This window comes from Alligator sinensis, unplaced genomic scaffold (assembly GCF_000455745.1).
Source record: "Alligator sinensis unplaced genomic scaffold, ASM45574v1 scaffold428_1, whole genome shotgun sequence".
Taxonomy (NCBI): Eukaryota; Metazoa; Chordata; order Crocodylia; family Alligatoridae; genus Alligator; species Alligator sinensis.
This window is the reverse complement of record NW_005841919.1, coordinates 1287430-1309910: the sequence shown is the minus strand read 5'-3', so window position 1 is coordinate 1309910 and position 22481 is coordinate 1287430. Positions and strand designations below refer to the sequence as shown.

The following is a 22481-nucleotide window of genomic DNA, read 5'->3' as shown; positions in this document are numbered from 1 at the left end:
CACACACGGGCTGCTGCAGGGGCCATGGGGGCTCATGGCAGAGCCCCCCACACAGCGCGGGGCAGTGGGGGGGAGCAAGGATCCCCCCTGCCTAGCAAGAGCTGGTGAATGTGGGGCATTTATTTATTTTTTTTTTTTAAGAGCTGGGATGCTGGGGCCGGGAGGGGCAGCCATTGACAGGGCTGAGGGTTTGTGGGGCGTGGCTGGGAGGTGGATGGGGTCTGTTTAATTCAGCTGATTTGGTGGTGACCGAATCTCCGAATCCGATTCTGCGGAATTGATTTGGGACAGTGATTTGAATCACTGAATCGAATCATTGTCCCCTGAATCGGCCGAATCTGTATCCAAAGCGAATACTAGCTGCTTTGAACAGGCCTAGTGGTTGGATCTAATAGTTTCAGCTCATACAGAAGAGAAAGTGGATGCATTTGACATGCCTATTGTTTTTGTAAGAGGCTTTAAATGAAAAGGTGGCTGTCAGTGCAGGACCAGGATGCAAAAGAAAAGAAAATGCTACAAACTATGTACCTTTTCATTAAAGTCAGATGTTTTTAAATTTAAAAACACAATAAAATAATTCCAAATGTTATGAACTACCTACTATGAGCTGTTTTTCACAATAGGAAAATGAATAAAGAAAAGATTGTTATTAATTTTAGAATGAAAAATATTCCAGAAGGTTACCAGCTATATTCATTTCCCTTTTCCCCCCACAATCCATTGACAACAGACCATCTGTAGGTGCATCCTCTGCCTGACCAGGGTAATTGCAAGCTTTTGGGTACAAAGAAGAATTTTTCCAACTGTTTGAGTTGGTCTAATAAAAGATATTGGGTTTACTTTCTTCCCCCCCCAATATTCCAGAAGATGCTTCACAGTGATTGTCATGCACTTAATAATGCGTTTTTACATCTGAATTTATAGTATTGGGCCATTAGTCTGATGCTGAAATATTTGCCAACAGGTAAAAGTTTATTTGGCTTTGGTCATCTAAGTGGCAGTTTTCACATCTGTGTGTGGGTAGCAACTCTGCATCCTGGCGGCGTGGACATGTGAATAGTGTCTGCACCCACTGTGTCATGGGTGTCAAGCATATAGCCTGTAGGCTGGATGTGGCTTGTAGAGCCCTGTGATTCAGTCCATGAGTCTCAAACCAGCCCTGCATACTGTGTGACCGACAGAGCTGGTCTGGCACAGGGGCCTGGACCCAGTGCTGTGACTGGTACAGGAGGTTGGTCTGGGGAATGTGCTACATGCAGCACCTGTGCTGGATTGACCCTGTGCATTGGCTCTGGGGCAAGACTGGTCTGGGTAAAACTGCACCAGAGCCAGGATGCAGAGCCAGTCCAGCAGGATGCTACATGCAGTGTGCACTGCTGGCTTATTGTGTCTCATGCAGTCATGTGTCCAGCTCCATGTGTAGCAAACACTAGCTCCACTCTGGGGCTCATTCTGCACGGGGCTGGCAGGGCTGGACCAGCTGTGCACACCGCATGCAGCATGGGAGACTGGCACAGGATATGCTGGACTGGACCTGTGTACTGGCCAGTGAACCCTGCCCAGTGACCCTAATCTGGCACTATGGACATAAATGGAGCACTCAAAAAAAGCTCCCTGACTGGCCTGGCATATACATGACTATGTATGCTCACTCCTTATGTAGGCATATTATTGTCCACCAGCCAAAATCATGGCCAACTGGTATTAGATGGAGAAGGAGGGGACTCTCTGTTTTAGTCCCAGTAGCTGAGTGGTTAGAGTACCTACCTGGATAACTGGAGACACAGGTTCTAGAGCCCTCCCCTTGACCAGAGGGGGCTTGAACATGCAATTTCTTGACCTCCTAACACAATACTCTGACCACTCCACAGGTCAGGCAATATGTAGGTGGTTCTTCAATGTACCTTTTCTCCAGCACTGGCCTCTTGGGCAGTCTAGAGAGGGAAATGCATGGAGCCATGAGGATGAGAGCAACCCAGAGGTTGTGTGGCTCAGTGAAATGGGAGCTCCTTGAAAAGACAGAGTGAGACCCAGATTTTTGCCTGGAGCCTTGCTTCCAGTGAAGCAGAAACTTCTCTATGGTATTGCCCTTCCTCTGTTTTTTCTGGTAACTTAAAAACAATGAACAGTGGCTTGGGAGGATTATTGCAAATACCTGGCCTGTGGGACATTTATAGACGTGCTCTGGGAGGGGAACGGCTTTAATTAGAGAGGCTCTGAGAGCAGCTTTAATTAAAGCACCAAAAGCATCTTGAGTATCAGCATCCCCATGATGAAAAATGGCGGTGGGGACGCTTTAACTAACGGTCGTTGAACAAGCTTTAGTTAAAGCACCCTCGCCACCATTTTTCAGTGCAGGGATGCTAATGCATGAGGTGCTGGACTCCAGCAGACTCGATTAATTGAGTTTGCTCTAATTACAGTGTGTTTGGAGCAGCCTCACTGCTCATATATAGGCATCCATAGTGTTTTGAATGCTGTTAGGAAAGCAGTGAAATACTGGTTGAAACCTTTCTGGATAGGAGGCTTTAGCACCTGGGTCTCTGGAATCATAAGCAAATGCCCTAAGCACTTAGCTTTTGTAGTTAAAACATGGGAGAACCTTACCCCGCTTCTTTCTGGGACTTGTACTCAGGTACGCAGATATGTAGTTGTCTGTGCATGCAGATTTACCCTTTCAGGGAACAGAATCCCAATTCAAATAACTGCCATTTAAACAGGCAAAGGGAAACAGGATTTCACCCTAAATACATATAGTGCATTGCACATCTTGATGCTAAATATAGATGTGGATTTGGTTGACAACCAGCCAGTTTTCATGTTTGTACATTACCATAATCTATTGATTCATGGAGCTATGACAGCTCTCACCTGCTGAGAACCTGCTTCTGTACTTCTCTTTCTTACTGCCCTCATTATCAGGGTGCTCTGAGGTTCCCAATGACCTTTGAGGATCTGTAGGTCCATACGGCACAAGGTGCTGCCTAGCATGTGGTGGTATTGCTAGTTTGTGCTAGCAAACAAATGCACAGAGTTGACAATACTAAGCTCTGTATACAGATCACTAAACCAAGACCAAAGCCTTTACACTGTTTTTGCCGGGAGCAGCTTGGACCAGCCACAATAATAACAAGCTTCAAATAAGTAGTGTCTGTCTTTCCTTGGAGCAGTTGTTTCATTCTCACATTTTGCTGATCAGAACCCTGCAGGTCCAGAGTGAAATATCATGTTTTGTTTTTTAAAAATGCCCTTGGCTTTTTGCTGCTACTTCCTATAGATTTTTCAAGCTCTGGTAAGAGCACGTAATTATACTGAGGCTGTGTTGACATGCGTTTCTTAAAAAATAAAAGCTTAGCTTAAAAAGGGGGTGAAAAGTGGACTGTAACTTATTTTCTGCTCCTTCTGCAACACGGATATTACCCAGGCAATTCCTTTTCCTCAGACTGCAGTATATTTTAAAACATTGTTTCCTTTTTTTCTTCATAAATTAATTTTGTGTGTTCGTTTCCTGGATGGGCAAGTAAAGTCTAGTGGCAGTGCCTGGAATTCAGTTGACTTGACTAGCATTGCATCTGCTTACATTGTAGCAGAAATTAGCTTTATGGCAAAACCATGTTGGTTTTAGTTTTTATTTGCCTTGAATGTTGTATGCCTGGAAGCCTCTAGTTAATACTGTGGGGTTGTTGAATTTATTTGGTTGTAGTCAAGACTGCAGCTGGATAACCAATATAAGCCTAATTTTGCCTCCCATCTCCATTAATATAAACTCATGAAAAAAAATCAAATTGTCTTCAAGAAGGTTTGGCTGAAGACTGAAACGGACATTGAATCATTCTATAACATTTTAAATGAATCACACAAAGAGTTCCTAAAATTATGACATGGGTGTGTATACCAGTGGCCAGAAATCTAACCTGTTTTGCTACTTTGTAGAAAATATAATGTAGTCGATTGTTCTAGCTAAGGCCTGGTGAACTGCACTAAAATCTACTTGATTTAATCCCTGAAACAAGTAATTTACAAGATACGACCTATGTTTGAGACCGTATCTCTTCCGACTCTGCAGAATGGTTGCAATCCTTTGGGACTGGGTAGATTGAAAAACACTAGACACACAAAAGAGGCCAAGGAGAAGCATTCATGGCCAAAGGGAGCCAGTGGGGGAACAGGTTCCTAGGCCCAGACTCTGTTACACCTATTAGGTGTGAAAGCAGATTTAGGCGTCAAGGTGCAATCCTCTTCTACCCCATTTGACTCCAAGAAAAATTGTTAATACAAAGATGAGTGGGCGCTCTTCCTCCTCTCTCTCTTTGTGATTGAATTTTAAGGTTCAGATGATGGAACATTACACAAGTAGATGCATTAAGGGTGGCATTTTATTCTTTTTTGGTCATCGAGGCATTCATATTTGGTCGTCTGTGTAGCATTTCTGGTCACTTAAATCCCTAAAAAATCACTTACAACTTGGCTTTCTGTTCCTGGGTGTGTGGATGTATGATTATATTTCTTGCCCTCGTGGGATTTCAATGGTAGCGTTTATGAATTTAAGGCACGTGGCAGTGGGAGGACAGAGTGTAGTTGCAGGATAGTTTTTAAAAACTAACAGTGATCATGGGAACATGAATTGGACTAACTTTGAATAATTCAGAGCTTTCTCATCCTATACTTTGTTTGCTGATCAGACATTTTATATCAAACTTCTATATGTTCAGAAGAGAATTACTAACTTTTTAATTTATTTTTTCCTAGATTGAAGCCTGCAATAAAGAAGCAGAAAAGATAGAATCGCTGATAAATTCTGACAGCCCAACTTTAGCATCCCATGTGCCATTATCAGCACTTATTGCATCCCAAGTGCAAGTTTCATTAAGTATATCTTCTCCCTGTATAAAAGCCATGCCTGTGCTTTACACCCTATTCTTGAGCTTCGTATTCACCTTGTTGGCAGTTATATACAATACATAACTGCTTAGAAAATGTGCAAAGTAAGCATTGTATTTTTTTCTGCACTGCGAAGGACATTCAGAATTGCTATCTTGTTGGTGAACAAGAAATTTTAATCAGAAGGAAAGAATCAGTTCAGCCCAACAAAATACAAGAAAAAATTGTTAACATATACACCTTTTCGTTAAAAATTAAGACTATTTGAAATAATCCAAAGGACAACTCACCTTTTAACCACTAGTCATAATTTTCCAAGCATAATTGTTTTCTTTAAAATACTTGGTTGCCATAAAAATGCCTTACAGGATTCTAATGTTGTGGTTATGGGGTTGTTATACAATTACTTTCAGCTGCAAACAAATACCATATTAAGATTATTCAAAAGTGTTATTTTTATATGATCCAAATGTATATCATTGAGAATAAGCATGTGCCTATTTTAACCATCAATTTTTGAAAGAAATGAATTGCTGCTACTTTACCAAAAACTGTTGAGTCATTTTCCATGTAAATACTTATATTTTCATATTTTATTATGAAGGAAATGAAGTAGCCATGGGCCTATTCCAGGAAACTTACATGTGTAAGTAAATATTCTTATGTGTGTCTAAGTATTTGGAGGATATTGGGCCCCATTTTTGTAAAATGACAATCATGTGCTAAGCCAGTACCTTACTTAAATGAAGAAATGTGTTCATTTTTACAACTTTGTACATAACAGATTTTCTTATTGGATGCAAAATTATAAATAATTTCAATCTATATTTATAAGTCCCATTTGAAATATTGCAGTATTTGCATGTTATCTAATTAAATTTATACTTTAAATATGTTTAAATGTTTTATAGAGAACTTAAATTTTATTACTTATTGCATTTTATGCACCTGAACCTAGTCTACATGAAGTTTTGTGTATCAGTATTATAGTAGCCAACTTTTGAAGCATATACAGGAAAAACTAATTTTGCCAAAATTTTGAACTTTATAAGGCAGCACTGAAAACTTTTGGAACATCTGTATGTAACTGTAGCATGTTTGTAGAAATTATTTTCTGTTAAATCTTTGCAATGCAAATGTATCAAAGCCTTTTTTATTTTAATAAAAAGGAACTTTTATTTTCTCATGTGTACTTAGGAACACATACTTAACTTCATAAAATTCTCCATACATTTTAGAGAGTGTTTTTAAGTCCAAGTATGCATCAAAGTACATTCAAAGTTACTGTTTTTGCAGTAACTTTGTATCACTTCACAGTATACCGGAAGCAGCACATTTGTTTTGTGGAGAAAATTGAGCTACTGTATATCTTTTCATTATTTTCCAGGTCTGCAAAATTATGGTCAAACATAATCTTTAATCCACAGAAGAAGAATCCCCTCTGTCAGTAGGAGTGCACACAGATCAGTGGTAGAATTATGATCCCAGTTGTAACTAAACATTTAGGGCCAAAACAAATTAACTTGGTCAGTCAATATTATTGCATAATGCTATTTTCACATACTAACAGATAGGCAGATAAATACAAGTGTAGGCTGAAAGTTTCCATCAAATGTCACTGGGAAGATTAAGGCATATCAGGGGCTGGTGGGGGAGAAAGGGGCATTTTTATGCAAATACCTGTTGAAGCCATTCTTTCAGAATATATTGTTAATCCACCTGTTTCTGGGAATCCTCCACTGTGTTTATAACGTCTTTAAGTGTATAAAGTCATTAAACTGAATGGTCTTGGCCCTTTGGACCTGTTGGAAATTTGCAAGCATATGAGATTTATTCAGTGCTTTAGTTCTTTACAAATAATAATCATCCTTTTAAGATCTAGCATGTTCAATCTTGCTTCAGCTGGTATATCATGATATCTATAGGAAGAACATGATAGTTAAGTAATTTTAAGTCATAAGCCATTTTATAAAAAGAATTTGAATGAAATGTTAAACCACCTTTTCCTTGTTGAATACACTGTATATTAATAATTGTATTATTTTGCACCGATGGCAATATCATCTTCAATAAGAGAGAGTACAGAAAATATACTAACCTCTTATTCAAATGAATCATAAATTTTATAAGAGCAAAATCCAAATCTTTGGACATTTGTGAATTCACCAACGAATGGAAAATAAGTGTATGCTCAGTAAGAAAATAATGAGGAAAGTCCAAGATGTATTGATCAGTCTGTGTAAGTATAGATGAAGATAATTCCCAATTCCTGAGGAACAGCCAAGAAACTGCAAAGGTTTTAGGCTCTTCTTCTAACTTACTGGACCAACAAGCAAATATTTCTTTTAAAAGTGCATTATTAGTTTGGGGAAGGAAATGGTAAAACAATTCTGATTCTTCTGACTCTCACAAAAAAGCTTATTGCATAGAAACTCAGAATGAGAGAAACACTAGGACAAGAGATTCAAGAACCAAAGAGGAATCAAGTTGTACCTCCAAGCTATGAAATCTGGGCCTAATAGGAGAAAACTGATAAAGGTTTCAGATGGGTTTTACAAATTTGGCTAGGGACAGAAGTTGCATAGAAACTGATATAAGTGACCGGAAGCTGGTTTAAACCTGTAACAAAACAGGAGTTCAGTGCATATAAATTGGTTACAAAGTGGCTGAACCTGGTTTAAAATAAACCTGGGTGGACATAGTAGCAGATCTAACTGATTTATATTAAACTAGTCTATGGAACTTCTGTCCCAGATCACCTCCTGACTCAAGTTATGTCCCAGTCCCCCAGCATCCCATAAAGCTAATTTCTGCTATAATGTGTGCTGGGTGGCAGGGCCTGATCCTACTCTCTGTGGAGCACTTCCACCCTTGCCACCTGGCACAAGCCCTACCCCCACCCCTCCCCCAGGCTGCCTGGTGCGTCCTGCTGGAGCTGAGCACTAGCAGCAGCCAACAAGGCATGCCGGGTGGCCTGGGGAGCTTGTACCAGGCATCAGGAATGGGAGATCTGCATAGAAATCAGGATTGGGCCCCACTGCCCAGCACAAACTCCCTGGGCCGCCTGGTGTGTCTTGCTGGCTGCAACTGGTGCCAGGCTCTGACGGGACATGCTGGGCAACACAATGGGGAAGAACCCATCTCACAGGCCCGAGACCAGGGTGGGGGGCTTCATCCCCTCCCCACACTTTCCATAGGCGATGAAAGGCTGGGGCTAAAGGGGCTCAGCCCCTCCCCAAACATGGGCTCTGGGAAGTTGCAGTAGGGGGGAGGGGCGCGCACACAGCCAGGATTGCAGCCCAGCATGGTAGGCAAGTATCAGTCTCTGTTCTGTGAAAGGGAGGGGCTGGGGGGGAGCGCAGATCAAGGCCCCCACATTGAGGAAAGGAGTAGAGCACAGGCAGGGGCAGTGGCTCCAGTGAATGGAGCCCTGTCTGGGCCGAGTGGTGGGACAATCGGAGCCTTGTCCAGGAGCATGGGGGGCTCCTGCCGCTGCAGGCACCCTGGCAGAGGCCCAGGGAGCACGTACCGCCCCCCCACCCCCACTCTTTGTGTGGGGTGGAGGTAGCTGCTGCTGCAGGCTGCGCTTTGTGCACTGCTGCAGTTACCCTGGGAGCGGCATGACACCACGTGCCTGCTGCCACTGGGTTATGCTGAGGACTCTGTCTGTGCGACTTCAGAGGGCAGCGGCATGCAAAGCGCAGCACACAGCGACAGCCATCTCTGCCTCGCGCACAGATCGGGGGGAACGTGCCACCCTGGGCCTCTGCCAGGGGGCGTGCAGCCCCCAGCACTCCTGGATGAGCCGCCTGAGCTCCAATTGTCTCACCACCCAGCCCAGTGGGGGCCCCACTCACCCACTCCCTCCCTCACTGTGGGGACCATGATCTGCCCCTGCATGGCCCTTTCCTCTCCCCCCCAGCCCCTTCCGTCACAGACTTACCTGCTTGGGGGGGAGGGGGGGCAGGGCATGGTGGAGCATGCATGCATACACACAATCTCCCCAAACATTTTTTTTCTCCCTCTGCCTATGTCCCTTTCCCTTGTGCATTAGTGACTCATACCAACCCAGCCATGCAGGGTGAATCATACCCCTGCCTCCTGGCCTGGGTCAGTGCAGGTCTCTGCCTGCCTTCCCCAGATGAAAACTGAATGCCAGTTCAGTTTATCGGTTCAATCTACACAGCTCAGAAAAACCTGCAAAGATTGAATCGATTCTGCCTTGGACTTTTTGACTGTCTATTTTACCTTAGAGTCTACTGTTACAGATTGAGCGGAAATCTATCTAGATCCGAGAAAAAATTGGAAAATGCTCAGAAAAACAATGGAACCTTTCCATTGCTTGGCCAACATGACACATGCATAAATCTTTTTTGTTTTGTTTTGGAGTTGGTCCAGAACTGGACCCCTTAAGTCAGATATTGGACATGGAGGCATGCCCAAAGTCGTCCTCTGGCATCATGAGGTTGTCAGTTACATCACACATTGTACGGATAGTTCCTGAAGGGAAAACCAAAGGTTGTTTAGAGGTTAATGGAGTTTTCCAAATGTATTGTCTATATCGGGCAGTAACACTTTTATGATGATTAGTTCTTGCAATTATCTCAGAGTTCATGGTTTTATTAATCCTTACAAACTGCTCTTTTAGGATTCTTGGAAAGGAATGGGGCAGCTTATATGAACAACAATACTTGTATTGCTAGATGCTTTGCAGAATTGGGGCCTATGTATTCAAAACTTGATTTCAGTCGCATAGCAGATGTGCAATATATTGAACTACTAGAGTAATTTTTAAAGAATATTAAATGAGTGGATGTTAATAAGTATATACTCATAAGATTTCTGTCACTAATTTTATTTTCAAAACCTTTTCTTACACAAATTGACAGGTGGAAACAGACCTCTTATCATTTTTATGTATTTTAGACATTACTGCCACCTAAAGTCACAATGACTTTCATTCGGATGATCAGTTTTGAACAGGAGTAATAATTCGCAGTTCTAAATTTCTCTAAATTTACTCTGAGCCTAAGACACATTGCAAAGCATTTAAAGCAACATTCAAATGCTAGATACTCAATTTTATGTGATTTTTATTAACTTACAAACGTACAACATCTTGTCAAATTATCAGATTGTGTATAACTGGAACTTAACTTTTACTTTGGTTCTATAATGTTATTAGACAGTAAGAAATTACGTCTGTTAGTTCATTATCTTTAAATTCCTGGACGTTTACAAACATGTAAATATATTTTAAACCAGAAAACTTGTAGAAAGTTACATATACTGAAATGTCTCTCTCCTTCACAAATATCTTTCAGTAGGAATGTACTCCAATTAGTCCTCAAAAATTGGTTAGCCACTTCTTCACTTTTTCAAGCACTAACATGCTTAACAGATGGCAGCGATCATTACAAGAACTTTTTCTTTCTGAAATTTTTCCCAGGAAATCCCATTATAAGACTTATTGCAGATTATAAAAAAAGTGAGGATTCCTAAGATCATGAACCTAAGGACACTGCTTGAACACCTTTTTTAGAAAAGGTCCCTAGTGCTGTATTTTACAACATATGATCACAACTGTTCTTACATTTCACTGTATAGTACATGGAAAAATTAAGACACTTTGTGGCTCAGTATCTTAGCCAACATCTTCCGATTAGGAGGCAGTCCTTTTGGAACATGGTGCCTTTCTTCAAAGCTAGTTTCTACTTCACTTGGCCATGTGCAGTCAGGAGAAGGATTTGAAGCAGCAGGTGTTGATGTCTCTGTCATTCCATCATTACTTAACAGTCCTGTAGACTCTTCATGTAAAAACCCAGCTTTATATTTGGGTAGATTCTTTTTCACATGCTTGCCTGAATTTCTCAGTTTACTTCTTTGCTCCTCAATTTCTGCATCATTTGCAATATTTGCAAAGGTTTTCAGTCTGTGTTTAAGTTCAGGTTCTGTTTCCTTTATAAACTGAGCTGCTAATGTTCTTCTACAGCACTTCTGTATGATTCTGGGAAGGGAGTTAAACATTTTTAGTCAGGGCAATACTCCCCAAGGCAGAACAGATTCCTGTTGCACAGTCTGTCTCTACATTTATGACAAGTAGGTAAGGCCTCTCACCTGTGCAATTCAGATGTAGCCTAATCTTGCTGGTGGTTCTAGAACTAAGGCTTGCTCTTAAGGTCAGTCTGCCAAATTTCTGTCTTGGACAGTGGAAAAAGTTGTTGCTCCAGGGTAAAGTTCTGCTGCCCTTTGTGCGCATACCTACATGACAGTTTTCCAGCTACATAAATGGTCTTTTGGCATTCACACACAGGATGCCATTCTAGTACCTGGGTAGTATATATACTGAGTATGTTTGGTAGACTATGCCAGTGATTGTCAACCAGAGTGCCATGGCACCCTGGGGTGTCACTAGATCCTTTGAAGGATGCCATGAGGTGTGAGGAGATAAACAAGTAAGTGCGGGCTCAGGCTTGTCTCTGCCTGGATGATCCTCTACACCTACTGTTTCGCCATTCTGCAAGGAGCACCGTAAAACTTTTGAAATAGGGTGTTGTTCAATTCACAAGAGTTCTGGTGGGGAACCTCAAATCCAGTGAGGGGTGTTTTGAGTCCTGGTTGAGAATCACTGGACACGCACTGGCTGGGCATCAATTTGGCTGTGTGCACATACACAATGCAAATGCATAAAGGCTGTCCAATGGGTGGTCCACAGGCTGCACGTGGCCTGTGAAGGGTCAGTTTGCAGCCTTCAGTCTCCTGCCCAGCCACCACTCCCACTGCAGCAGCCAGAATCTCCAGGCTCTGATTCCCTTGTTTTTGCATCCTGCCCTGCTACCTGGGTGATGTGGAGTGGTGCAGCCTGCAATCTGGGGAGCTTGGGAGGGAGCTGAATGACATACATGTGGCACTGTGCAGAGTGGGGCGGGGGGAAGTTGTCTGTGCATAGCACAAAGGTGCAGTGCAGCAAGGGAGGTGGAGGAAGCCTCTTCATATGGTGTGAGATATTACAGTGGGGGAATGGGAGAGGAAGTGTCTATGTGAATGGCAGGGTATTGTGTATGTACAACATGGTGGAGCACAGGGGAGGGAGAGAGGGAGTGGGAGCATCTGTGCACTGCATGGATGGAGATAGCAGAAGCGGGGGCAGTGCCTGTGTATATAGCCTCAACTGCCACAGCCCCTAGCTGCTTAAATGTTGGACATCCCTGGCCTAAGTCATGAAGATTCAGCCAGATAAAAACCAAGGATTGGTGGGGGTAGGCAGTTTGAGGTGCCAGAGTGAGAAATGGGGGCCTGGCAATGAAACCAAGTGCGTGTAGCTCAATAAAATGGCCACAGCCTGGGAAAAATGCTGACTGGGTTCTAGTCCACACCTTTATTCCCAATAGGTCAGAAACTTCCCTAGTCTACTTCCCTCCATCCCCTTTCAAATGACTATTAGATACAAGGAGCAGTGGCCCCACTTCAGAAGAAGTGTTGCAATGATATAGGACCTGTGACTTTGGGGTTAGAGCACTATTGGGAAGTGAAAGCACTAAGGGCGTAAACCCCGTCTGTGGGGGCCTAACCACTCAGCAACTAGAGCTACAAAATGGAAGGATCATTCTCCTGTTTTTATGCCAGTGTATATCCATATGCAGCCAAACAGTTACCCAGCTGGCTCAGCTACCCAGCTGGCATGCTCAGTATATGTGTGTGTGTCTATGCTTCCACACTGCAGGGATAACAGAAAAGCAAACTAAGTGCCCAAAATACCAGTGAAGCAGCTGAGTAAATCCCATTTAGATTCCTAAAGGGTAACAGAATTCCATTCTTCATCTCTACTGAAAATTTGGTAGAAAGCAATTTTTGCCACCACTCTCCCTCTATTGAGGTGAATTGCTCCTGTAGTATTGAGGCATTAGCTCATACATGCCCCAGATACAGAACCTCTCCATCAGGCTTTCTTTGTCTTGCTGCTGTGAGGCAAAATGTCTTGCTCTGGCAGAACTTGAGGCTTTGAGTGACAAAGGCCTCATTCAAAGGACCTGGGGGTTACAGTGGACAATAAGCTGACTGTGAGCCAGTGGTGTGCCTTTGTTGCAAAGAAGACTAATGGCATACTGGGCTGCATCAGTACCAGTCTTGCCAGCAGAGCAAAGGAAGTGATTATTCCCTTCTGTTTGGCACTGGTGAGGCCACATCTGGCGTACTGTATCCAGTTTTGGGCCCCCACTACAGAAAGGTTATGGACAAATTAGAGTCCAGCAGAGGGCAACGAAGATGGTTAAGGGGCTGGGTCACATAACTTAATGAGGAAAGGCTGAGGGAACTGGCCTTATTTAATCTGGAGAAGAGAAGACTGGGGGGTGGGGACTTAATAGCAGCCTTCAACACCTGAAGGGTGGTTCCAAAGAGGATAGAGCTAGACTGTTTTCAGTGATGGCAGATGACAAAACAAGGAGCAATGGTGTCAAGTTGCAGGAAGGGAAGTTTAGGTTAGATATTAGGAAAAACTTTCTCCCTAGGAGTGTAGTAAAACACTGGAGCAGGTTACCCCCAGGGGTGGTGGGATCTCCATCCTTGGAGGTTTTTAAGAACCAGCTAGACAAAGCCTTGGCTGGGATGATCTAGTTGGGGATGGTACTGCTTTGGGGGGGAGGGGGTTGGACTAAAATCACTAGATGACCTCTTGAGGTCTCTTCCAACCCTAATCTTCTGTGATTCTAAGGCCTTGTCTGAAGTGGCAACTACATCACTTGACCTACAAAAGGAGTGCTGAACTTCCAGCCTGTGGAGCCTTGGGATTGTGCCTGCGGGGTTCCACACAGGTCAGGGCATTTAGGTGGGAGGGAGCAGTGGCAGTTAATACTGCTGCTTTTTTCCTTTTGCCAATATTTAAAACCATGGGTTGGAGCCAGCATTACCCCCTCCCCCTGCAGATCCAGATCTTTGCTGGGTCATACCCTCTTCCCTCAGTGCAGCCAGACTGGGTCTAGACTGTCTCTCCTCCCTGTGAGGCTGGACTATACCCCCTCCTCCTGTGCAGCTGGTTAGGGGCCAGGCCATGCCCCCTTGTCTATCCCACTGCAAGGCTGGGCCACATCCCCTTCCCTCCACTAGGCAGGGTGGAGCTGGGTCATACCCCTTTCTGCCCCACGTGGCCAGGCCATGCTCCCTCCCCCTGAGGGGCTGAACTGGGACCAAGTCATGTTCCCTTCCCCACCCCCACTTCCTGCAGGTCTGGGCCAAGCCCCCTTACCCTACATGGCTGGATCGAGGCTGGGCTGCCTCCCCACCCACTCAGTGCTGCCAGATAGGACCTGTAGTGTCAACCCTGAGCGCTGGATTTGGTCCACTGGCTGGCACTGCCCATCCAGCTTGCTGGCAAGAAAGGTTGACCACCACTGACCTAGAAACAGAGAACAGACCCCTTCACAGCCTACCAGAGAAAGGGACTTCAGAGTGGTAAGGAGTTTCTCTCACTACTTTGTTCTTGCTCAGCAGGCTGGCCCCACATGTATTCAGTAAGTTTGTCAAAGGTGCCAGAGGAGTCCATGTCCCACACCGCTACACCATTGTGGGATTACAGAGAGAAATAATAAAAATGTCCCATGTTTAAAATGGTGCCTGACTTTGTGAGTAAAGCTACAGTATGGTAGTGCTAGGTCCCTCCTCCAGTACTTACCTGAGTAGTGACCAGTCTGAAGAAGTAGTCAGCATCTTTTTAAACTTCAGGAGCTATCTTAGGAGCTACTCCCCAGTCATGGCCTATGTTCCAGTACTCCTTTCAGGTGGATGGTCCCCAAGTTGGAATGAAAAGCAGGCATGATGTCTGCCTCTTGTAAATAGTAGACCCATGCACACATGCACTTACCAGTGGCAGATTTACCATGAAACAAACCGTGGTGGCACAGGGCCCCCGATGACAGGGGGCCCTACCGCTGCTGCTGCCACTGCCTGGGGGTGGGGGTTGGCCCTGGGTCAGAGAGGCTGGGGCACCTCCCGCATTTTGCTTGTGGCCCTCCCTCCTGCCCGGCGGGTTGTGGGCTTCTTCAGCCGTTCCATCTGGAAATTCCAGCCACCACCTCTTCCCCCGTGGCTGGTGTGTCCGCTACTTGAAAATCCACTACTGGCACTCATGAAAAAACTCACATGACTCCTAGAAGAAGAAGTCAGCATCTTGCAAAGAGCTAAGTTTTGTTAATAAACATCTTTTCTTTAAGCACAAGGAGACACACACATTGTTTTCTGCTCCCTTGAGGACATCATAATTTCCAAATGCTAAACTAAAATACTGCATAAACACAAAAGGAAACATCATACACTGGAGGAACCTAAGGTTGGCACAGAAGCAGTTATATCACTCAAATTCCATTCCCTGAAAGAATGAGGCCACTCTACAAAGACCGTTAAAATTCTTCTATAATCCTTCAGGCCAAAAGTATTTCCATTCTTTCATAAAGAAAACACCAGTGGAAGTAGTGCATCATCTAGGAATATGGTTATTTTAAGTGCAAGAGTTACTGAGCTCACAGAGAGCAGCCCATAATATGTTCCCACTGCTCTTGAGTTGCCAATCCCTGCTGTTTGTCCCCTACTTGCACATGCTGAAACAAGAAGCATAGTACTGAGGCCTGGGCATGCTGTATATATAGTGTATCTGGACTTTAGTAAGGCAATCTGGCATGACTTTCTCATAAACAAATTAGAAAAATGTGGGCTAGATAAAGCGGCTATAAGGTAGACTGACTCAATAGCCACAAGCAAAGGGTAATTGTTAATGGATCCATGTCAGAATGGCAGGAGGTTTTGAGTGGAATCTAACAGGAGTCTGTCCTGGGCCCAGTGTTTAATAAAAACATATTTATTAATTATTTGGATGCTGGCATAGAAAGCTTCTTGAGCAAGTTTGTGGATGACATGAAACTGGGAAGGATTCTGAACACATTGTAGGATGCAAGCACAATTCAGGAGGATATTGAGATTGGAAAGTTGGACTAGAGCTAACAGGATGAAGTTCAATGTGGACCAATGCAAGGTAAAATTGGTCTGGAGGAATAATCAAAAATACAAAGTGGGTGACACCTGGCTGGATGGCAGCTCTGTGGAAGAGGACTTGGGAGTTTTGGTAGATCACAGACTCAATCTGAATGTGCAGTGTGATGCAGCCACACAAAAGATTTTGGGATGCACCCATAGAACCAGTAGGTGCAAGACATGGGAGGTGTTAGTGCCTCTCTACTTGGCACTGGGTAGGCTTCATCTGGAGTACTGCATGCAGTTCTGGACTACACATTTTTGAAAGGATGTGGAGAAGGTAGAGGGTCCAGATGCAGACAACAAAGATGATCAAGAACTTAGAAGGTAAGTCATATGAGGAGAGGGTGAAGGTACTAGGCATGTTCAGCTTTAGAGAAGGTGCTTAACAGGGGACATGATAGCAGTCTTCAAAAAGTTAAAGGACTACCATAAAAAAGAGGGAAAACATCTTGTCTCTCGCTATAGAGTGGAGGACACAGACTAATAGCTTGAAGCTGCATAGTACCATATTTAATCAAATATGACAAGATTTTTTCCTCAATCAAGCTAGGGGTAAAAGCCCCTCATCATACTTTAGCATACGAGGAAACCTCATTAAATACATTTCCTATTACTAAACTACTGCCAAAAGCAGGGTACGTTCAGTCATGGAAACCAACTATGAAGTTGATTAAACGCAGCCAATACTGAATGTGACTATAAAACACATGGCCCATATGGAGCAAACACCACAAATAGAAGCATGGAGCCACTGCTTAACCACTCAGGACAGTTGGTTACCAACACTCAGGAGAAAACTGAATTCCTGAACGACTACTTTGCTTCGGTATTTCACCAGACTAAGGGGAAAATCATACCAGAATAGGTTCAGAATGGGCATGGTGGGAATGACCACCTTCCTACTGTTGATGTTGAGTTGATGCATGATCAGTTAGAAAAGTTAGACATTTATAAGTCAGCAGGACTGGATGAACTTCATCCGAGAGTGCTGAAGGAGCTGGCCAAAGTCATCGTGGGACCTCTGGCAAAACTCTTCCAAAACTCATGGCATTTGGGGGAGGTTCCTGAAGACTAGAAGATGGCCAATATTGTGCCCATCTTCAAGAAGGGGAGGAGAGAGGACCTGGGCAACTATAGGCCAATTAGCCTAACTTCTATCCTAGGGAAAATTCTGGAAAAAATCATCAAGGAGTCTACGTGCGATATACATGCAGAAGGTAGGATTCTGAATGTCAGCCAGCATGGCTACGTCGTAGGCGGGTCTTGTCTTACCAATCTCATCTCCTACAACCAGGTAACTCACCACCTGGATAAGAGAGAGGAGGTCGACACTGTATACCTAGACTTCCAAAAGGCCTTTGATCTAGTATCCCATGATGTTCTCAAGGGAAATTGGGGGATCGCGGACTTAAATGCTCATCTGTTAGGTGGGTAGGAAGCTGGTTGGAGGGTAGGACCCAAAGAGTTATAATGAACGGATCTGTACTATCCTGGAGAGAAGTGCCAGTGGTGTCCCTTGGAGGTCTGTGCTTGGTCCAGTGCTTTTCAACATCTTTTCAATGTTTTGGATGTCGGGGTGAAGAGTTCACTGGCCAATTTCATGGACAACACCCAAATTATGGGGTAGCATGGTCACACTTGAAAATAGGCTGCAGATATAGGCGGAACTAGACAGGCTAGCAAGTTGAGCAGATCGGAACCAGAAGTTCAACATTGAGAAATGTAAAGTGCTCCATCTGGGGATGAACAATCCCCAACATACTCACAGGCTTGGTGGCACCACACTGACTAGCACCACGACTGAAAGAGACCTAGGGGTAATAATAGACCATAGTATGAACATGAACTGACAGTGTGACGCTGTAGCCAGCAGGGCAAACAATACTCTGGCATGCATCAACTGATACATCTCAAACAAAACCAAGGAAGTGATTCTTCCATTTTACTCAGCATTGGTGAGACTGCAGCTGGAATACTGTGTACAGTTCTGGGCGCCACACTTCAACAAGGATGTGGAAAAGCTTGAGAGAGTCCAGTGAAGCGCCCCCGATATGATCAGAGACTTGCAGGGCAAGCCATACAAGGAAAGGCTGAGGGACTTGAATCTCTTCAGCCTAAAAAAGAGAAGGCTGAGAGGGGACTTGGTAGGAGCTTACCACTATATCAGGGGAATACATCAAGGGCTCAGTGAACAACTATTCACCAGGGCACCCTTGGAGAAAACCAGGAGTAATGGCCACAAAGTCCCAGAAGACCATTTCAGGCTTAACACTAGGAAAAACTTCTTCAAAGTTATGCTGTCCAGACTGCAATAAACTCCCTCCAGAGATGGTGCAATCACCTACCCTGGAAATCTTCAAGAGGAGACTGGATGGTCACCTCGGTGGGGTCACCTGACCCCAGTTATCTTTCCTGCCTAGTACAAGGGGTCTGGACCCAATGCTGTTGCAAGGTCCCTTCCAGCCCCTTACAATCTATTAATCTATAGTGGGCCAGTGGCTGGCACACCCCTGGCTCCTTCTGTTCTCCCCCATACATGCCCCATCTTCTTAATGGTCTTTCTGCCAGGTAACAGCATCCCTGCTCCATCCATTGTCTCTTACAGAACATACTTATAAAGTAAATACACACAAAGCTTTCCAAAGCTGGCATCCCCTAACCTCCTATTTCCCTAGCTTTGTATAGCTCTGTTTTGGCTACATTTTCTCTTTTACTTTCCCCACAAAAAAACGCATATCTTCCTCTGTACCCTCTTTATCTGTTGCCATAATGGTGAATACATCACTCCCATGTAAAGGATGATTGGCAAGAGTACCGTTTTCACTTCAGCCACTTTAGCCCTGAAAGATAATGTTCTAGCACTCCATGATCCCCAGATCTGTCTCACTCTTATCTCTAACTGCTCCCAAGCCTTTATTCCTTTCCCTTTAGTGTCCATGGGGTTTCCCAATTTTGTGATTACACCCTCTACCACACACAGCCTGAACTTCTGTAAATTCTCCCAATTCCTCATCAACATACTTTTCATCTTATTTAATTTTGCCCCTGACACTTCACTGTAGTCCTCAGTGCCCAGGGTAGATGCTGTAAGACCTAGGTCCTCTCCAGCATGGCATCTTCCCAGTGAATGACATCAGGATCAGGAAGGGTTGATGCCATCCTCCAGCCACTTTCTGGTGTTGTTTTCTTGCCCGTCACAATTTGGATCTTTCTTTTTAGATAGGGAGCTGATTCTGCTTAGTGATAGGTCTCGGCCTGTTGGAGGAATCTCTTCATGGGGCTCTACACCTGACCCTTACTATTTCCTAGATGTTAACTCCATTCAGATAGTAACTTGATTTTCTTCTTTTGGGGACCCAACTATAGGCCTTTCCTCGGTGGCTGGGGTCTGGGTCAGGCCCTCCAAACTGATCCCTTGGGAGGCGGTGGGTCAATCAGTGGGCCAGGTCTTTCCCGCACCACCATTCACACACAACTTGTGTGTTTTCTTTAATGGACTAGCAGTCTCTGGGTAAGGAGACCCAAGTTAGTCTACCTAATTTGTCTATCATATCACCAAGATTCCCTGGCCACTGTCTGTTTTCCCATTCAGGGTTTGCTACCCCATATCAATTCCTTAGCCAATTCAAACAGGTAAGTTCATTCCACTCTGCCCCTTTATCCAGGGGATGACACCTCTCCCCTTCTTCCCTGCTCCCCTCCCCCCCCCCCCCCCCCCCCCCCCAACTGCAGGGGCACTTTGATGGTCCAAATTGAACCAGAAAAGGAAAAAAAACAAATGAACTTAACTTTTCTCTTTCAGCTGGGGTTAATCTTTTCCCCTTTTTATTCATTCCTTCTTGGGAAGCAACCAAGGCAAAAAAATCAACTTAAGCCTCTTCCCATCTTCTAGTCAGGGATGATTCCTCCTCATCAGTTTACGCTATCAGTCCCTTCCCTGGCTGAATCAATCGCCATGGGAAGAAGCTGGCTTGGGTTGCCACATTTTTGGGCAAGCCACACACCTCCCCAAGTCCTTAGGTACCTGCTTGCCCCTGGTCTTTCCTTCTGTACCCAGCAAGCTGGCCTCACAGCCTGTTGAGGATTTCAGTGTTTCTGGATGGTCCATGGACCACCCATGCCTATTGGCATGTGCCTTTCTCCCACAGTTAGCTGCCAGCAGCCACTGACCAGAGAGTCCTCCCACATCTTTGCTTTGCAGATGCTTTTGTCTCTCTCCAGCTGCCCTCCTTCAGCGCAGGAAGTCTTGTCCTGCTGTCCCCAGCCACCAATCCAGATAGAACATTCACTCCAGAAGTGTGGTGTGGTGCCTGGGCTCCAGCTGTGCTCCTTCTCCCGCCTGGGGTAAGTGAAGGGTTATTATTACCCTTGGGCTTCTCTTTGCCCCTGGAACCTTTCCTTACACTCGGTATGCTTCAATACCCTCTCAGTTGATACATTGTCCTGAGCCAGTATGTTCACATCATCCATGTATAATGTACATTTAACTTCTCCTTTTGGTATTTTCATACCACTTATCAGCTTATCATAATGAATTCTCTCTACCAATGGTTCCATCATGCACACAAAAAGATAAGGGAACAGCGGGCATCCCTATCTTATGCCTGTTTGACATCTGATTCATCTGGTACCTGCCTCACCTAACCTCTCACATCTCTCTTCCCCCACCCTCCCAACATTTTCTCCCCTCCCCCTCTTCTCTGCCCCTTTTCTTTCTGATTCCCTACCATTTCCTTTTATTTATAGACTCTTTTTTACCTTATTATTACCACTGTAGTGTTTTCTCTTTGGCCTTTTTGTCCCGTTTTTCTTTGCCATCCCTTCCCTGCTTTACCTTTTGTTTTTCTAATTTCTACCCTTTTATATTTTCACTGACATCCTGTCACATTTTTAGCATCTCTGCTTTCCTGATCTCCAACTATTCCCTTTTTCACAAACAGCCTCTTTTCCACCTTGCATTTTATCACCCTTGTCTCCCTCTGACCTTTGTTTTTTTTCCTCTTTCCTCCTGCTCTCTTCCCCCTCCCCTCCCCTGCTTTTCCTTTTGTCTTGCTTATCTCTACCCATTTACATTCTCACTGACATCCTACCACACTTTTAGCTTCTCTCATTCAGACCAGCAGAGACTCCCTAAGCCTGACGAAGGGTGACTGTGCCCAAAAGCTTGTGAAGAACTTTTTTCCAACTACTCAGTTAGTCTAATAAAAGATATCACATCTACCCAAAGAACCTTGTCCTTAGACCAACACGGCTACAACCAAAATCTCTCAAATTAGACTTTAATTCATCCATAGGGACACCCTTTGTAAGAATATGCTACAGGACTGGTTCCATTAATTATTTACACTTCAGATCTTTTGCTTTATGTAGGGCTACTTCTTTTCTTTCCTATTTTTCTTTTGTAATAACTAAATCTACTTTATCCTTCCTTCCACTTTGCTGAATCACTTCACCACTTCCGATTACTAATGAATGAGGAGAGATGCTGTGCAGTAGAATTAAAAACAGATGTGGGGTGGAAAATTTTTCTGCAGAAGTTTTCCGCCCCACATCTCTGCCTTTAACGAAAGAGAATGTGGTTCAAGTAGTCCTGAATCAGATTTGCCGCAATCTAATTCTGAAATGGAACTAATAAAAAGTGCAAGTGATTTACAGATAGTGACAGTGAAACTGGAGGTACTGCAATGACCTCAGTGGAAGAGAGTTAAACTCTGTTGAGGTAGATGAGTGGACAACCATGGCATATCACACACAGTTCTTTGGGTATGCTAAAATGAGTGTGCCAACAGTTTTCACTACCTTAATTTTTTTTCTTAAATTTAAACAAACAATGTCAGGGAAGTATGTGCTATTGTGTATTGTCTTTACATTTTTACAAGTATTCCAGTCAAAACAATTTCTTTCCAAATAAAGCTTTGAATTTGTTTGAATATAATATTTAAACCACATTAAGTGTGCTGTATTTAATTTTTCCCTAATATTTCAGTTCAAATACTTGTGGCTAGTGGGACATAAAATTAACATGATAGTACTTTTAAAGTTTTATTTGACTTATATTTAGTAAACAAACATGCTAAATCAAATCACGCTCTATTTAGGGCATTGGAACTTTTTCCGGAAAATTTCCCAATTCAAAATTTTCTGGAAAACCCACATCTCTGATTAAAAATTCACACAATGGTTTTCTTTCTTTTAGCAGCTACTCTCTTCAGTCAGCCCACTCATGTAGCCTGCTAAATGGCTGAAATATAGTTTGGAAAACATTGAGATTTTTTTTCTCTAATGAGATTTAAACAGAGATTTGCCCCAGTGTTTGTTAATATAATTTCTAGTCGTAATGCTAAAAATAGCTTGTCAAATTTCTGTTCCTTTGGAAGAACTCTGCTGCTGGCCTGAGCTTAAAGGGCAGAGCTGAGTCTTCTAGCAACAACCCTGGACTGTCTCCAAATTAATCAGAAAAGTAGACCCCATTTGTGATGAATGAAGAGAGAAGCAAATAATAAAAGATCAGGTAAGAAATTCTCATTCAGAGCAAAACAAGTTACCCCACTGCAGCAGGGAAATGTCAATAAAAA

General features: G+C 43.7%; 1 protein-coding gene across 3 annotated transcripts in view; it reads left to right on the top strand.

Moving 5' to 3' along the window:
* Positions 1 to 6073, top strand: part of RECK (reversion inducing cysteine rich protein with kazal motifs) — a 110775-nt gene extending 104702 nt beyond the window's left edge. For all 3 annotated transcript variants that reach the window (XM_025198300.1, XM_025198297.1, XM_025198299.1), the window contains one exon: positions 4750 to 6073. In XM_025198300.1, coding sequence (XP_025054085.1) covers positions 4750 to 4965 — 216 coding nt within the window. In that variant the 3' untranslated portion in view covers positions 4966 to 6073. The remainder of the gene's footprint in view (positions 1 to 4749) is intronic.
* Positions 6074 to 22481: the final 16408 nt, after the last annotated feature.